The sequence below is a fragment of the Quercus robur genome, chromosome 4 (assembly GCF_932294415.1).
Source record: "Quercus robur chromosome 4, dhQueRobu3.1, whole genome shotgun sequence".
NCBI lineage: Eukaryota > Viridiplantae > Streptophyta > Magnoliopsida > Fagales > Fagaceae > Quercus > Quercus robur.
In genome coordinates, this window is record NC_065537.1 from 26,240,484 (window position 1) to 26,256,519 (window position 16,036).

General features: G+C 36.3%; 3 protein-coding genes across 12 annotated transcripts in view; 1 reads left to right on the forward strand and 2 right to left on the reverse strand.

Moving 5' to 3' along the window:
• Positions 1 to 7,016, forward strand: part of LOC126721005 (flowering time control protein FPA) — an 87,760-nt gene extending 80,744 nt beyond the window's left edge. The window contains exon 5 of one of the 2 annotated variants that reach the window (XM_050423958.1): positions 5,958 to 7,016. In XM_050423958.1, coding sequence (XP_050279915.1) covers positions 5,958 to 6,912 — 955 coding nt within the window. In that variant the 3' untranslated portion in view covers positions 6,913 to 7,016. The remainder of the gene's footprint in view (positions 1 to 5,957) is intronic. The other variant, XM_050423957.1, reaches the window with a different exon arrangement.
• The window catches only part of LOC126721004 (uncharacterized), an 81,505-nt gene extending 66,643 nt beyond the window's left edge, over positions 1 to 14,862 (reverse strand). The window contains exons 1-7 of one of the 9 annotated variants that reach the window (XM_050423953.1): positions 14,664 to 14,859; positions 13,669 to 14,469; positions 13,216 to 13,305; positions 12,901 to 13,035; positions 12,675 to 12,796; positions 12,150 to 12,314; positions 11,636 to 11,741 (exon numbers count right to left, since the gene is read on the reverse strand). In XM_050423953.1, the coding sequence (XP_050279910.1) occupies positions 11,636 to 11,741; positions 12,150 to 12,314; positions 12,675 to 12,756 (353 nt within the window). In that variant the 5' untranslated portion in view covers positions 12,757 to 12,796; positions 12,901 to 13,035; positions 13,216 to 13,305; positions 13,669 to 14,469; positions 14,664 to 14,859. Of the gene's footprint in view, positions 1 to 11,635; positions 11,742 to 12,149; positions 12,315 to 12,674; positions 12,797 to 12,900; positions 13,036 to 13,215; positions 13,306 to 13,537; positions 14,470 to 14,663 lie in introns of those variants that run through there. The other 8 variants (XM_050423952.1, XM_050423954.1, XM_050423950.1 and 5 more) reach the window with 8 other exon arrangements.
• On the reverse strand, positions 8,930 to 10,843 carry LOC126721009 (uncharacterized). Its single transcript, XM_050423963.1, has 3 exons — positions 10,069 to 10,843; positions 9,810 to 9,927; positions 8,930 to 9,203 (listed from the first exon to the last, which is right to left on the reverse strand). The coding sequence occupies exons 1-3, from the start codon at positions 10,239 to 10,241 to the stop codon at positions 9,105 to 9,107; spliced, it is 390 nt and encodes a 129-aa protein (XP_050279920.1). The 5' UTR covers positions 10,242 to 10,843; the 3' UTR covers positions 8,930 to 9,104.
• Positions 14,863 to 16,036: the final 1,174 nt, after the last annotated feature.

The window sequence follows — 16,036 nt, forward strand, 5'->3', positions numbered from 1 at the left end:
CAAAAGCAGCAGCTTAGAGGGTGCAAATTCTGGTCAAGTATACTCTACCAAACAACACCTACTTATTTTGGGTTTGCCTTAACATCCCAGTGATCTTAATTTTTGGTCTTTTTTTTGGGTCCTGAGTCTTCCTCTTAATCTTTTTTCATGTGTATGTACCATGTGCGTCCTGTACATAAACACAATATAAAATGCAATGTAATATATTTTTTGCAACTGTGGAAATTGTAAAAACAAGGCCTTTGAAGTATTTAAATAAGGAATTACATGAAGTTTCCTATGCCTGAGCAAAAAAGAGAGTTTCTGCACATGCTGTAATGTATTGGCCGCAACCACTGATTGGTTTCTTTTATTCTAGTATGACTAAGTGAACAAAAATAAATACGTGAATTTCTTTTATACATTTTCCCATGTTGTTTAATTGTATATGAAATCTGAAGTTGACTTTTGTTTCTTATCCTTTAGTTTGACATACTTCATGTAAATCACTTCTCTTACCACACTCCACAGACCATATTTATGGTAATCTGTGGGAGCTCATATTGTTGCACAAAGGTAGTTATATAGTTATAATTTCTGAGAATAGGAAGTAGTCACTAAGGATCAGGGACATTATTTAATGTCAAATTAGTGGGTGAACTATGTCTTTATTGAGCAGAGCAAAGTTTTTTATAATACTTGTATGATCATGTGCTTTTAAAAAACATTATTTATTGAGAAATGTGCAATAAGCTTCACGGTTTGTGGAAGTGAAGAGGCATATGAGAGAGATTGCTAAATATCATATATTTCTATATGGTTTAAATTGTTAGTGAAAGAAATATAAAATCAAGTAACAGAATCCCTAATGTTGTATATATAATCATATCTCCAAGTTTCATGGAGTTGTGAAAGGACATATGATCCAGTTCATAAATCTCATTCACATTGATGAGATTACAGAATTGTAGACATTGACTGCAATTGTTGCTTTAATTGATAGATACTTAGAAGTGAGTGTGGAATTGCAAAGTATCATGGGTTTAAAAGCAGCACTGTTTAATAAGATCTTGCAATCACTGGTCAATTAAATCTAATTGCATTTCGAATGGTGGGAGATCACCCTTTCTATTGCTGTAGACAAATTCTTTTTAATGTTGTTGTAATGTGGGTTGTTAAGAACTAGATCCTTTAATGACATGGTCTGTGGTATGATTCCGTTTTAGGCAAATGTGAGATCTTGCTACTCATTGGCCTTTTTTGCAAGGAATATATAATAGCATTCATGCAGGTAGAGATTTATCACCCCTGTCCATCTCTAATTTCTTTCCCTATATCAATTACAAGATTAAGCCTAATATTATTCATAAAATCTTTTTAGTTTGAGAATGCCCCTTTCTGAAGTTGTGCTTTTTGCCTTCTCTACATAATATAATTCTTTGTGCGACTCCTTTTGGAATTGCAAGTCTGCACAGACAGACAGTTGCTCAATGAAAAAAATTTGTGGTTTGACTTGATTAAAGGTGTGTTTGGATACCGCTTATTTTGCTAAAACTGAAAAATTATTGCTGAAAATATTGTAGATAAAGGTAAAAATTAGTTGAAATAGTACAGTGGAGTCCATGAATAGTGCCAAAAAGTGCAGTGAGACCCATGAATAGTAGCAAAAATAAGCTGAATAGTGAAATAATTTTAATTTTTAATCCTAACCCAAACGCACACTAAGTTGAAATATTTTCCCATTAATTGGAGCTGATGGAACATTCCTGATTGGGGAAGCACAAAAAATATTTATTTTAATTTAGTTTTACTTAGTTATGGAGTCACTTTTATTTTATTTTAGGTATTAGTAGTTAATTAGGTTTATTAGTATTTTTTATTTAATTTCCTAGAGTCAAGGTATTGTGTGTAATTCAATAATTGGGATTTCCCAAGTCATTTAGAATTAAGTTTCATTAGTAATTTGGAATTAGAATTAGGGTTTTTGTGTCAATTAGAATTATGGTTTATTCCTAGTTGTCTATATAAGCACGGTATTGGTTTTTTCTGCATCAATTCTTTGGTGGCATTGCATTTCCATGTCATGTCTAATTGATTCATCTCTAGTTTGTTTAAAGTATATGTTAATATCTTCTTCCTCTGTCTCCTTTGTTTTTGTTTTCATATTTCATAGGTGGTTAAAAATTAGGGCTTGTATTGAGTGAGCTGGTTGAAAATATTGTTGGGATACCTTCATTGGTTCTTAGAGCAATTATTGGGATTCTTTGCATACCTTTCAATTATATTTGGTGCCTGTATGAAAAACAGTATGAGATTAAAAATACAAATGTGGGGTTAATTAGTTGAGTTGTTCATGGTTGAGCATATTTTTTCCTGACCAGGCTTATTCATTCATTAGAAGGTTTCCACTACTTATTATAGAAGTTCAAATCTGTCTCTACTGAAGAGGAAGCACACAGAGAGAGTGATAGTTTAGCTAGGGAACTGAGCAAACTGAGCATTGTTATTGCATGAGCTTTGTATCAATGTATGCTCCTTGTAGGACTTTTATTGTTTTGCAGTGTTTGTTTTTTTGGTAATGCCAACTAATGAGAAGATTTTTTTGTTCTTCCCTTTTATTGGGAAATTAAAGCAAACCATTGTCTTGAACACGGTTCACTCATCAATTGAGGGTCAAGCTTGTTTGAGAGCAGCCAAAATGACTTCAGCCCTTCTAAATTTCTTTATGAAGGTATGTCAAACATTTGACAAGTTTTCTTGTTTCACTCCTACTTTGCTCTTCCTGAGTGGTTCAAGTATTTGACATAGATGTCAAAGTATTCTCTCTCAACTCCTGACAGGAAAATCATTGTCCTGAAAATGGTTCCTTCATGAAATGAGGGCGGGCTTTTGTTGACAATGCAAAAGAGGTTTTTAATTGTTCTCCTCATCACCTATTTATTTTCTATAAGAGCATGATTAGGGTGCTTCCAAATACATACTAGTTGTCTTCTCTGAATCTTGGTTTCCCTATTCATTAGTGGTTTAAGTGGGCTAGATTTTGAACTTGGTCTTGTGATGGTTTAGTCATGTTTAGAGAAAGACGATCAATGCAAAAGTGAGAAAGACCGAGTTGATTCAAGTGAGGCAGCAAAAAAAGGTAAATGAAGACCAAAAGTAACATTAACGGAAGTAGTAAAAAATGACATGTCAATTAAAAAAGTAACAAAGAGTACTTTGGATAGAATAGAATGTTGGAAAAGAATACATGTGGCCGACCTTGACTAGTTCTGTTGAAGATCCATAGCCGACCCAGAATTTTGGAACTAAGGTTTGTTTGTTGTTGTAGTTGTTGTCTTGATCAGATAATGGTTAGAAAATGTCTTTTGTGCTGATTAAGTTTTCAAATTCACGTGGCCTGTATTTGATTAGTCTTATATTGTGCTTGTGCTTTCTGTTGTAAGGTTGCGTCAGGATGGGCTGACCTACCTAATAAACGTGATGATTTGCTGTGTCATGTCATATGCACAATTTCACTTAGTATTTTGGGTGCTTTGTAGTGGATGCATTCCTGCCATATGGAAAGATTCTGGCATTAGAGAAACTTAATAGAAGAAAAACTAATGGTGGATTCATCTCGAATTTGTAAAATCAGCAGGAGACAGTTGTCCATCTTTATTTGTTAAGTAAATAAATTATGAAGATTGCCTTGCCCCTAATCATCCCATATATCCTCCTAATAGTTTCTGGAACAGAGTTGTTAGTCACACACACTTCGATACAAATTTAATTCTATTTCTCCCATCTTCCATGCATCATATATTTGAAGCCTAGTACCAATTCCTTTATTGTGAGACCGTCAGTTCTATTAGGTCGAAGCTTAGTTGCAATTTTTTTAGTTTCTTCTGAAATGCGTTCTGAAGCATAAGTCCAACTCGTATTTAATAATTTGACTGCTTTGAATACAGGTAGATTTTGCACTTGAACCTAATGAGATTTTTAATCACAGGACAAGGCATCAACAGCATCACGTGATGAAGATTACTGTCAACGTCGAGATGAACAGCGCTCAGTGTCGAGAGGATCTCCTTTCTCTCAAAGGGAGTTCAGAGCACGCCAAATTAGTCCTGATCCTTTTTATCTTGACAAATCCAATTTGAATGACAAAAATTTAGAGCCTAGTCCAGTTTTGTGGATAGGGTTTCCATCATTATTGAAGGTTGATGAAATGATCTTGGGGAAGGCTTTTTCACCATTTGGTGAGATTGAGAAGATTACTGCATTTCCTGGTCGTAGTTATGCCTTTGTTCGATTCAGGAGTGTAATGTCAGCTTGCAGGGCAATCCCCGTGTACATATTTGTTTTGCAAAGAATGAAGCTGGCTCATCCAACAGTGGAAGGAGCTCAATGAACTCCTCACTGTCGCCACATTTCAAGTCAAATGTTCGCTCAGGATCATCTGAGAACTTTCGGCAGGATAGGAATTTTGGGAGCTTATCTGGAGATCTTGGCGTAAGATCTCCTCAATTTGTATCAGATATGGATCCTAGAGATTCTGATGCCTATAGTTTTAATAGGAAGCGCACTTTATGGGCTGGTGGAAACGATACATCTGAGCAGAGAAGGTTTGGAGAAGTGGATTCTCTAGGACTATCACAGGACATCTATGAACATCACAGTAGTCCTACTAGAGAGAGACATTCACATGATTATCCTCAGAGATTTCATCAAACAAGTCCATTCTATGATGAGCCATGGGACTTACCAGAAGATGTCCAATTCTTTCATGGAGCCAAGAAATTGAAGACTAGCTCCTTTCCACCTGAAAAAGACCTTCCAGAGCATCCTTTTTCTGATTTTGAGCAAGAGAAACATATGTTCCCTAAGGTATTCTCTGATTTTCCCCAACCTGAGGCCTTTGATAGGAGCTTTGAGGCTGTACCTGTTGGGTATAAACCGATCCCTCATCGCACAATGAATTTAGTTGTACCTCATGGAGAAAGGAGTGATCACTGGAAAGAATCTTATGAAAATTTCCAGATGGGTTCCGGTTCTCTGCCATCAAATCCTATTGAGAAAAAAGGATTTACACCTGAATCTGATCAGTCTTCTATGACCGAATGGAAATGGGAAGGGACTATAGCAAAGGGAGGAACTCCCGTCTGTCGAGCTCGCTGCTTTCCTGTGGAAAAATCCTGGACATGATGTTGTAAGTAGTAAAAACATTCTTAATTGGAGATTTCTGGATAGTTGTCATGATATGTTTTAAACAGGAGTGTGGATGCGAAAAGGACCTCCACTTGCCCGTTTGTTTTCCTTTTGCGCCTGTCTTCTTCTATAGTTGCTAAAAGGCTTTGACTTAGTTTTATACAAGTAAATGCATTAATTTCTATCATGTTATTCTTTTATCTGTAAGTACATAAGTTCATTGAAGATGCATTTAGGTGCCCCATGGAAATGGAAAATATCCGTTTTGCTCTCCATAGAATCCCAGTGTTCAATGAATATAAGGGTTTCTGTATATGATAATTTGTTCTGAAATATTTTGTTGATATAGTAGTATGTTTTAATTCTGTGGGAAATTCAAATGCAGTTATGTAGTTGCTGCGACTATAGAACTCAGGGTAGAGGATACGGATGCTCTTTTTCTTTTTACCACCTAGCTGTTGAACTCCCACTCCCACTCTTAACTCATTTTTAACAACTCTAATATTGTGCTGCAGGCCTGAATTCTTAGATTGCACAGCAAGAACTGGTCTGGACATGCTCTCAAAGCATTACTATCAAGCGGCTAATGCCTGGGTTGTCTTCTTTGTACCAGAAACTGATGCTGACATGGGATTCTATAATGAATTCATGCATTATCTTGGAGAGAAACAGCAAGCAGCAGTTGCTAAGTTGGATGAAAAGACCACCTTGTTTCTTGTACCCCCATCCGACTTTTCACAGAAAGTACTTAAAGTACCTGGGAAACTGAGTATCTCTGGTGTTGTTCTGAGGTTAGAGCACCCTGGTTCCAATTTTGGGTCTCTTCACCATCAAAATGAGAAAAATAATACAAATGTAGTGCCCATTAACAGGGATTCATCATACACAAAACCATCAACACCTATGCGAGCTATTCCTCAATTAGCAGGAGTTCCCAATGTATCTTTTTCAGGGAATGTGGTTACATCAGCTCCACCTGCATCATTTTCAGGTTCTTCTCATTCAGTCAGTGGTATTTCCGACTCTTACAATGGGAACAGGCATGACTATCCACCACGTCAGGGAAACCCTATGTTGGGACAAAATTTCTCTTCTCACCATCCGCATAATTCAATTTCTGGTACCAGAAATGTACCATCACGGGCATCCAATAGTGCTGTTCCTGTTATTCAGGAGCATCATTCAGTCCTGCCAAACAGAATGCAAGAAAGTCATTATAAAGGTGGAATTTCTGGTATTCCATTATCTGGAAATAGCAAGTCATCTATTCAGGGAACCCAAACTTCAGCTTCTATGTCTACGCCTATTGGAGCCCTGCAACCAGATCAACTTGCACAGTTGGCATTATCTCTTCTTGGGCAGCAGAGACAGTCTGGGAGTACTCCAAATCTATCTATGGGTGATGATTTTAGGCAGATAAACACAATGAACGAGTCTGACAACCCATTAAGAACATCCCAGAGATATGTTCCACAGAATAATCAAGTTAATTCTGAGCTTTCAACATCGCATTTTAGTCAAGTTCAACAGTTTCAGCAGCCACAACAGCGGACATCAAATGCACCTGTAGCACCTCACATGGTTCAAAGAGAACTTCAGACAGCAGCTCAGGGAAATCAACTTCTGCAAAATAATACTGCACAGGAAGAGGCAGAAGCAGAAACAGATCCACAGAAACGACTGCAGGCAACATTACAGTTGGCAGCTGCTTCAACAAGGAAAAGGAAGTTGACCATCTGTGCATGAAATGGAAATTACTTTTTAGGAGAAGGCTACAGTCTATATATTTTGCAAAGGATCTTGGTATTTACAATTATGTATAAATTGCAAATAGGTTCTGGGTTTTCTAATCAGCTGCTGACTGACTGTATCTTGATTTTTTTTTTTTTTTTAATAATTTTTTTTATGATCATGCTACTGGTTTTAAGTTTCATTCTGACTTAACTGAACAGCTAGTTTTTATGACCACTATTTTTGGAAGAAATTGAAGCTGCCAGCGTCCTTTCCTGCTTAGTTGCATCATGAAGTGTACATACTTTTTTTGCGTTCTTTCTTGTTATGATAGGGGTACTGTAATCGGTTTAAATAACATGCAGTCACTATTTTTAAGGGGAAACCCCATTGTTTATGAAGATATGGGCTGACCCACAACTTTACCAACAACTTTACTATGGGAAATTGACTTCTTATCTGAGCTTTGGGGCTGAAGGGCCTTTAAACTATGGTGGGGTTGTAAAGAAAGAAATAACACTAACAACCAACGATCCGATTTATTTTGCGCCTTTATCTCTGTGCATTCTTTTAACCCTTGATGAGGAGTTCCAAATCTCCAGTGAACGCTTAGCAAGTCAATTTCTCCATCCAAATAGCAAATCAATGACCTTTTTTCAGTAACAAACACTAAATCCCAAACGATTGAAAAACAAAGCTTTACAGATGATCTATTGTCTCCCCACTACATCAACACACACAACACTGCTTACTAATGTATAACCCTGCATAATGAGGTTCTCGTAAATAAGGATGTTTCCCCAAGCCGCCGTCCAAATAACCAAGTAAAGCCACCATGTATAACCTCACTCCACTTCAACATCTATTTCATTCTATCACAGCCCTCTCTAAGAGGTATATTAGAGTAAATAATACTAAGAAATAAGGCTACCAACTCTAACTCCCAATAATTAAAATCCCAACGAAATCTTACATCCCATCTCATCCGTTCCTCCTCTGTTTATCTCACCCACAAAGACTCCACTAACTTGTTTCTATTTGTTGAAAATACAAGAGAAGATGACTCATCCTCAAAGGTTGATCTCCACACCAATGGCCATGCCAACACCGAGTCAGACTACCAATTCCTACATCCAAATGGGTGTACTGTAAAATTTTATCCCACTCTACGCCATACTTCAATGCAATACATGCCTTCATACACGTGTTTCCTCCACTCCAAAGCGTCAAAGCCACTTACCCAGCAAAGTTCGGTTAAAAATTGCAAGCTTCCTAATATCCAAGCTTCTGTGAAGAACAAGCATACAAACCATACCCATCCCACCAAATGTTGTAGAACGCACCTCCCTCACACCCACAAGAAGTATAATCTCTCAATCCTTTTTGCCACATTAGCTAGGATGGTAAATAAGGATAAATAATAATTAGGAAAGCTCCACAAGTAAAGTCTCTTCCAACTAGATAATTTACACTCCTCCCTCTCTAGAATAGGAGTCCATATTGATTTCAACTTGAAAATAGGTCCCTAATATCGAGATCTTAGCGTGCTTCTTGTATGTCATGATCATTTACCTAAAATATAGATTTTTATCTCTCGTTATCCCTTGAGCTCAAATTAATTGGTATAAGTGACCGTGACACAAGAATCATGCAGAGATTTAACGAGATGAGCTCTATGTTACATTGTTGAAAATCTAAATTTTAATAAATGGTAATGCACTGATTAATGGATGAAAATGATTCCTTAGCTGCAGGGGTACGGCAGTAAGTTTTTAACAGTTGCATGCAGCCATGTACCAGCAAATGTTTACCATTGTAAGAGTATTCCTGAGATTCTACATGAGGACAGGAAGAATAAGAAAGAAATTTGACAAAAAGACACAGAAATGAGAACATCTGCTTTGAAATTAATTTCTTGATAATAAGCAAAAAATTATATGCAATCTAAACATAGCCTTTTGGGTTTTTTGGGGTGGGGGGGGGGGGGGGGGTTGGGGTTATCATGGCCTTATTACCCAAAATATCATAGAAATACACAAAAAGAATATAATGAATTCTGCACAAAAAATTTATTGTAGTGCTATACACATCAGGTAGGAATATATGACAATATTGATGCATGAATTTGGTGTTGGAGAAGTGTTAAATCCTAAACATAGAAAAAGGTCGATGAATCTGTTGCATTTGCTGTCTCTGCAAAGAATTGATCAAGCTTCAATTACTGAACGAGGGGGCTCAAGATCTTTCTCTTGGAGGGAATTTCCTTTCAATTGCTGCATTTGCGATGCCAAAGTGTCATCTAGTATCTACCAATTAAAATAAAATCAGATGAATGGTATAAGTTTGTGAAGAAACATGAGAAATAAAATAACTACACTAGTGCAGCACCCATCATAAACTTGAGCAGATACAAATTGGCTCAAAAGAAAAAGATAACATAATTTGAACCAATTTATGACAAAAAGAAAAAGATCAATCTCAAATTGGCTCAAATTCCATAGCAAAGCAGTAGGAATGCAAATGGAAATTGAAAGATAACATACAGGACATGGCTCCATATGTTTCTTCCAAAATCTAAGAAGCCCTAGCTCGGAAAAGAAAAGAAAATTTTATCATCATTTCACTCCTTAGCAACATCAAGAGGCTCTGCCTGCTTGGTGAGCATTGTTGCTCAAATGGACAAAGGTAGATAATTTTTTCCCATTAATCCCTGCAATGAGCTCTATTGATTAATTTTGTTGCGTCAACCACCAGGTACTTACCACTTCAAGTTTTTACCACAAAAAAAGTAATCATCATCAAAAACATCTACTTGGCTACTATCACTTATTAGTAAATCAAAAGCACACAATTTGATTTAAAATATCAGTAAATGGTAAGGGACACGATGTGGATCTTCTAAAGATGCTTACCTCCTGTCTTGTCAAACTTCTCTCACTTCTAGCCTTTATTATGCGTACAAGCAACTCATTCACGAGCTCTAAGCAGTCTTTTGTTGGAGTCGCCACATTCATGACATGAGAAAGATATCTGCAAATAAAGCCAAGGTAAGTGAAAGCATTGAGAGGGTTAGAGCTCAGTTTAAAATTTATTAGTTACTTCTTTAAAAACAAAGTGAACTATTATTAATAACTTTGAACTAACTTGACAAAATTTACATTTGTGTAGTACCTCAGCTTAGTATATGAATCAGAAACACCATAGCAGTCTGCAAATTCAGTCAACAACCACTTCCAAGGTCCCTGTAACCGCAAGTTCCGGGAATGAAAATGCTGTGCACGCATTGCTGCCTCCAGCAGTAAATCATAGGCTAGAGTTTCTACAACAGGTGCACTCTGTAACATGTGAAGAAAAGACAGATTGAAGTTAGATTTACACAAGCAAGCAGAGACACCAGCTCCCTGCCTCACACTCGCATATCATCACTTGTACCGCAGTTTGTTATTCTACTAATGGAAACTGAGCACAATCTAATATAAAACACAATAAGGTAGAAACTGTTCCACTTATAGAGCTGCAATGATCAAACACACGCATACTATCGGATCCAACTTGGAATATGGATAAAATGAATAGTACTTATTTCCAGTCCAACTCCTAACACAGATGAAATTACTGAATCCATAATCTCTTTGAATTCTGGTAATAAGATTCTGATATCTGACACATACAGCGTCTGAAACAATTCACATCCTTATAAATATTCGTGTTACTACAGGAAAAGCAAAAACAAAAAGCACAACAACAATGACAAACTTAAGATGTAATCTTTAAAATATCACTTAATTGAGCCTTTCTAAACAAGTTTCATATGAAGTAAAAAGTATAAACTAGTAGTTCGCACTTTCATAACTGAATAATATTTAAATCATTCAACTGTCCATGAATATGTTATTTTACTATACTGGAAAGTGAAGATCTGTGGTAGTCAGATCAGTTGAGCTGAAGGACATGAAACCTTTATGTCATTAGTCTCATTGTTTGTGATTGTACTCCCAATAAAAAGCTGGATCTTTCCAACACATTCTTGATCTTCATGGTATATGGCCCACCACCTAATTCTGTCACTCTGCATGGTAAGACAGCCACAATAAATACCATAAGGATTGTGTAAGATAACCTCTATACCTATATGAGATATTGAAGATGAACGAAGGATACGTACAGGGTTGTCAGTAAGGGATGAAACTGGAATTGTAGTTCGACCTTGGACTGATTTTTTTGTGTCTTGGACTTCCACCAAAAGCGCATCCCCTTGGCTCTCCGGGTAACTGAAATTACATACATGTGCAAGATCTCCCTCACTACTCATTGCATAACATTTATCTCTAAAAATTCAAGTGAGATCCTTTAAAGGGGTTCACCTATGGTCTGGCTGTTGTAACCTATGCTTCAGAATATAACATAACAACCTTAAGTATGTACATTGTTCAAAAATCACCACTAAACAAGCATAAAAAAGGACATGCTTTAAGTCTAATGCCAATATAACATCAAAACCTATTGGGTCCAATTTTTACTACTTTTCAACATAAAATCAAAAGCCATTGACCCAATTTACAATTCTTTCCATTAACACCATCATATTGTTAAGAATTTTCAGACAAATAAGTTTCGGTGTTTAAAATCTGGATCCTGTCAAGCTTGTTTATTATCTGAACTGAAAGAATATTAAAGCTGGCCACTTCCAGGGCACAAGCAATGGTACGTACAAGACATGATAATAATAACTACTTACAAGACATGGCAGTCACCACTTCCAGGGCGCAAGAAAATAGCAGAACCTGGTTCTACTTCAGCATCTTCTGTAGCACTCTTCAATTGAAATAAGCATGATAGTGGCTCTACAAGCATGAAAAGATAATTATGAGAAGTCTACTGAAACAATTTAGTGTGCAGTTTTAAAGGTATAAAAAATCCTTAATATTGTTAAGGTATGTAAGATTGACATGAAGTGAAAACCACTAAAAGCATCCTGAGGAGTATAATTCTTTTAGCATTTGATCTCTGGGGATTTGAGGATTATGATTGAGAAAGGTACAAAATGACATGCTCAATAAATTGTTACAAAATTTTAAAGAGTATGATTTTGATTCTAATAAGATCTAGAGTAACATTAATGGAGCTAGTCGCTTGTATTATTTACTATAGATGGTAGATTTACTGGAAGCTTCATTATCTTAGGCTCAACGAGTGTATTTATAGTCACATTTATAAGTAAAACATATTACAAAATATTTCTTAGAACAAACCTTCTGATGTCACTGAGAATGAGGCAATCTTCAGAGAATTCATGCCAGTTTTCAACAGTGATGAAACATGCCGAACATACTCTGCCACCGCTTGCATGTAGATTGCACCTCTCTGTGAATATGTGCTCTTAAGCTTCCTCCTTGGCATTACTCGAAGTTTCCTCACTGACATTATCCAAAAACTTCACTTTAGTTCTAATTAAGAATACATTTTAAAGGATCTAAATCTAAAGAAGAATTGCTTTCTTCACATGTTCTGTTTGGAAAATGATAATAGCAAATTCATAATCAGTATAGAATCCGTTAAGAAATTTTAAGAAATACTTGAACATATTTAATGTATATATGGACCTTCAAAGAAATAGAACCATAGACAAAGCAAGTATACCAATTAAGACAATCTAAATCAAGTTATAATCTTGTGGTCTTCTATATCTAGTGGGATGTTATGTAACTCGAAACACATCTTTCCACATGGTTAATTTGAATATAAAACTTTGTACAGTTACAACAATCAGATTTTACCTTCCACTCTTATTTTTCCAACAACCTTCTTTGTCTTTGAACCGCATATTTGTTCAACACTCTTGGTAGTCCTGCCTTCCATTGGTTGTGCAGCTCGGGGTTGTAACAAAAAATTGTGTAAACTATACAATCAGAGAACAAGGAGAAATACTCAATAAAAGTTGTAACTAGCCATGACCTAAACAGTTATATTAACTTTCACCAGCATCAGCCAAAGATAACCTACCCAAAAGCACTTCTGAGAACAATACACTCATCACGTAGAAACTCAGGTGCTTCTGTGCAACCTGTTGCCCATGCATTTAGACATTAGCGTATACAAGCATCATAAGAAATCAGTGTTTGCCAGGCATACTGACTACTGCAATGATTCAATTGAAAAACAATAATTTTAGGATCCAATATTGACATAGAAATAAAATTGGTTGAAGTTGATAAAATAAAGAGATGTTACACACAAAATGATTAATTTTTGTGGATATAGCAATAGACAACAATCTCCTAATTACTATTATCAAATGGAATTTCACATAGATTGTACCTGGTGTTATAATATGGTGAATGATCCAATTGGCTGGCTTGAAAATATGAAAATTGCGTTTCCTTTTCACCACTTATGGATTTGTTTACTCTGCAATACAAGATGGAGGGAGAAATAAAGAGCAACAAAATGTTCAAGTTGTTAGAATAATGGTAAAATGATTAAATTCACCTTAAGCTTTTTTGACAGATTATAATTCATGGTATCAAGCAGGTGGTCCTAAGTTCGAACCATGTCTCCACTCAACCTCCAATTTAAAAGTGAAAATTCCACATATTAGGCCACACATAAGAAAGGTCTAATGAGGTTAAAAACTACAATATCTTTCCCCAAGTTCATTGGTTTCAAAGGACTCTGATTTCCATTCTTCTAAACCTTCTTTACATTCAAAAAATCCATCTGATACTCTTGTTGGGCATAACCCTTCATCAGGTAGATCAATTTCTGACAAACCTTCAGAAGCTCTCCGCTGTTGACTGTCAACCTCGACCACAAAGCTTCTCTCTTCTCGTCCGATATCAGCAACAATGGGAGGTGCACTTGGAGTTCCCAAATCCTCTAAACCTTGCATACTTCCATGAGTTGGAGGACCCAAAATTAAAATCATCACCAACATAAATTACAATGAGAAAGAAACATTCTTTATTTAACAGTCTTTTCAACTGTCTTAAATGTTAATAATAGTACATCAAGTCCTACATGTAGATTGAATAGAACCCGTTTATGAAGTTCAGTGCCACCACCACTTGGGGCTGTAGTGGAACCCTTCTGAGCACATTTTCTGGTACCCAATTCACCATCAGTAGTATATCTTCTGAAATTTTCAGGTACTTCAATCTTAAGCTTTTCCTTGGACAACCCTCCTTTATTCAAAGAAGACCCATGTGCTCTACTGAAATTTGTACTAGATTTAAAAGTGTGACCAAAAATTTCTTCATCATTATAGCACGGTAAGATTGGCTTATCCAAGAAATCAACTTCTTCCTCTGAATCCAAGTAATTAGTATCCTCCTCGTCCGGAGCCGAAGCTACGCTCTCATATTCATCGTCGTCGTCGAGGCAAGGAGTGACCAAACTGTGTGGTGCCAGCAGGCCACAGTGGAACTTGAGAGGAGGCAATACATGGGGAGACCTGAAAGTCTCACCATTGAAAGATCTGTGTGAAAGAGGAGATTTTGGAAATGGGTCACATCCAATCTTCTCTGTTAGAGGAGATCGAACTAGTGGGGGTTCTTCCACTTCTAAATCTGATCCCTGAAAACCCAAAACTCAAAAAATGAAAAAAAGTCATAGATCAAAATGAAAGTGAAAAAAGCAGATTAGAAATAGACCCATAATTTGAAATAGAAAGAAAAGGGAGAAGAGAACAAAACAAAGAATAAAGAACTCAAATTTCTGAAAAAGAGAGAATAATTTTTTTCAATACAAAATGTAGCTGTTTGACCCACTTGATTGCGCTTTCATCCAGGCCTTCAGTGAACATCGTGCTTTTTGGTTTGAGAAAAAGGGTTTGGAAATGAGCAAAGCTTGATTGAAAGGAGAGGAGAGGATCGGAGAGTAGAAGTTGAAGAAGTAAAGAAGAAGAGAGAGCGTGGGTATGGTGCTTTGGGCTTTTTTTTTTAATGCAACGGCTAGTTTGACATTTTCTTGTTTTTCAAAAAATGGGAGCTTTTGGCCTCAATTATTTTAAATTAAATTCAAAGTGTTGATTAATGTGATCATGGGCTATGGCCAGATTGGATGCAGCTTTTCCATTTTACCAGTTTTACTGGAGTTCTGAAATCGCCACCAATCTTAACTAAAGAGAGGCTCCACATTTATAAGTTACACCTCTTTTCACTGCCGTTGCCTATTGAATTACTTGTTCCATGTGTTGTTAACAGGCCTACCAAAATTCATCTCAATTGAATATTGTTTCCAATTTGATATATAAAGTTATAAATTTATCTTTTATACATAATTTTAAATACAAAAACTTAAATTTTAATTCTTTTATAGATGAGATATTTATTGATCTAAACTCATCTTTATAATTTACGAGTATGAAGAGTAAAAGTGAAAAATCTAACCCAATAATTCATTTGTTAAAATTCGCATCTAAGTGAAAAATATTTAGTGGTGTAAGATTGTTTAAAATTACATCTAATATTATGATTCTAGTGTCCCATATTGCTTAAGTATAAGTTTAAACATGTGTATATAAGCTCTTGGACATCCTCCTTTTGCAAGCTAATTTTCAATGGTGAGTTCTAAAGAAGGACAAGGCGTCGTTCTGGTGCTCATGTCTCAATGGTGAGTTTTACCCATGGCAAACCGTGGTGGTAAATATTGTTTCAGTCTCTAAAGTTCGTAGGAATTTTTATTTTTATGCCTGTTGATGCTCATTTTGGGAAGCCCAGTAGAAAGAAGAAGCCCAATAACATGGACAGAAAAGAGTTAGTAAGTTGGTAGAAAAACCATTAAACCCAAGTGGCAAGAATAATGGATCATAGGCCCATGAAATAAATAAATGGGTCTTAAGGAAGTAAATGGGCCTAAAGGAGCCCAGAGAGAGAGAAGTAGCAAACCCATGGGCAGTATGTGATGTAGAAAAGTGAGAAAAGGCCACAGCAAGGTCGAAGTAATACAAGCAAAGAAAGTAAAGGGTTGATGGCAAACCCATGAGCCCCAAGGATGAAGGACAAGATAATTGGGCCAGGGAAGTTCAAATAAGTTAATAAAAGCCCATGGGAATGTAGAGTTAGAAAAATGGTCAAGGAAGTCCAAGAAAAGCAAGTGGGCCAAGGATACCCAAGAGGAAATAAATGGGACAAAAGAGCCC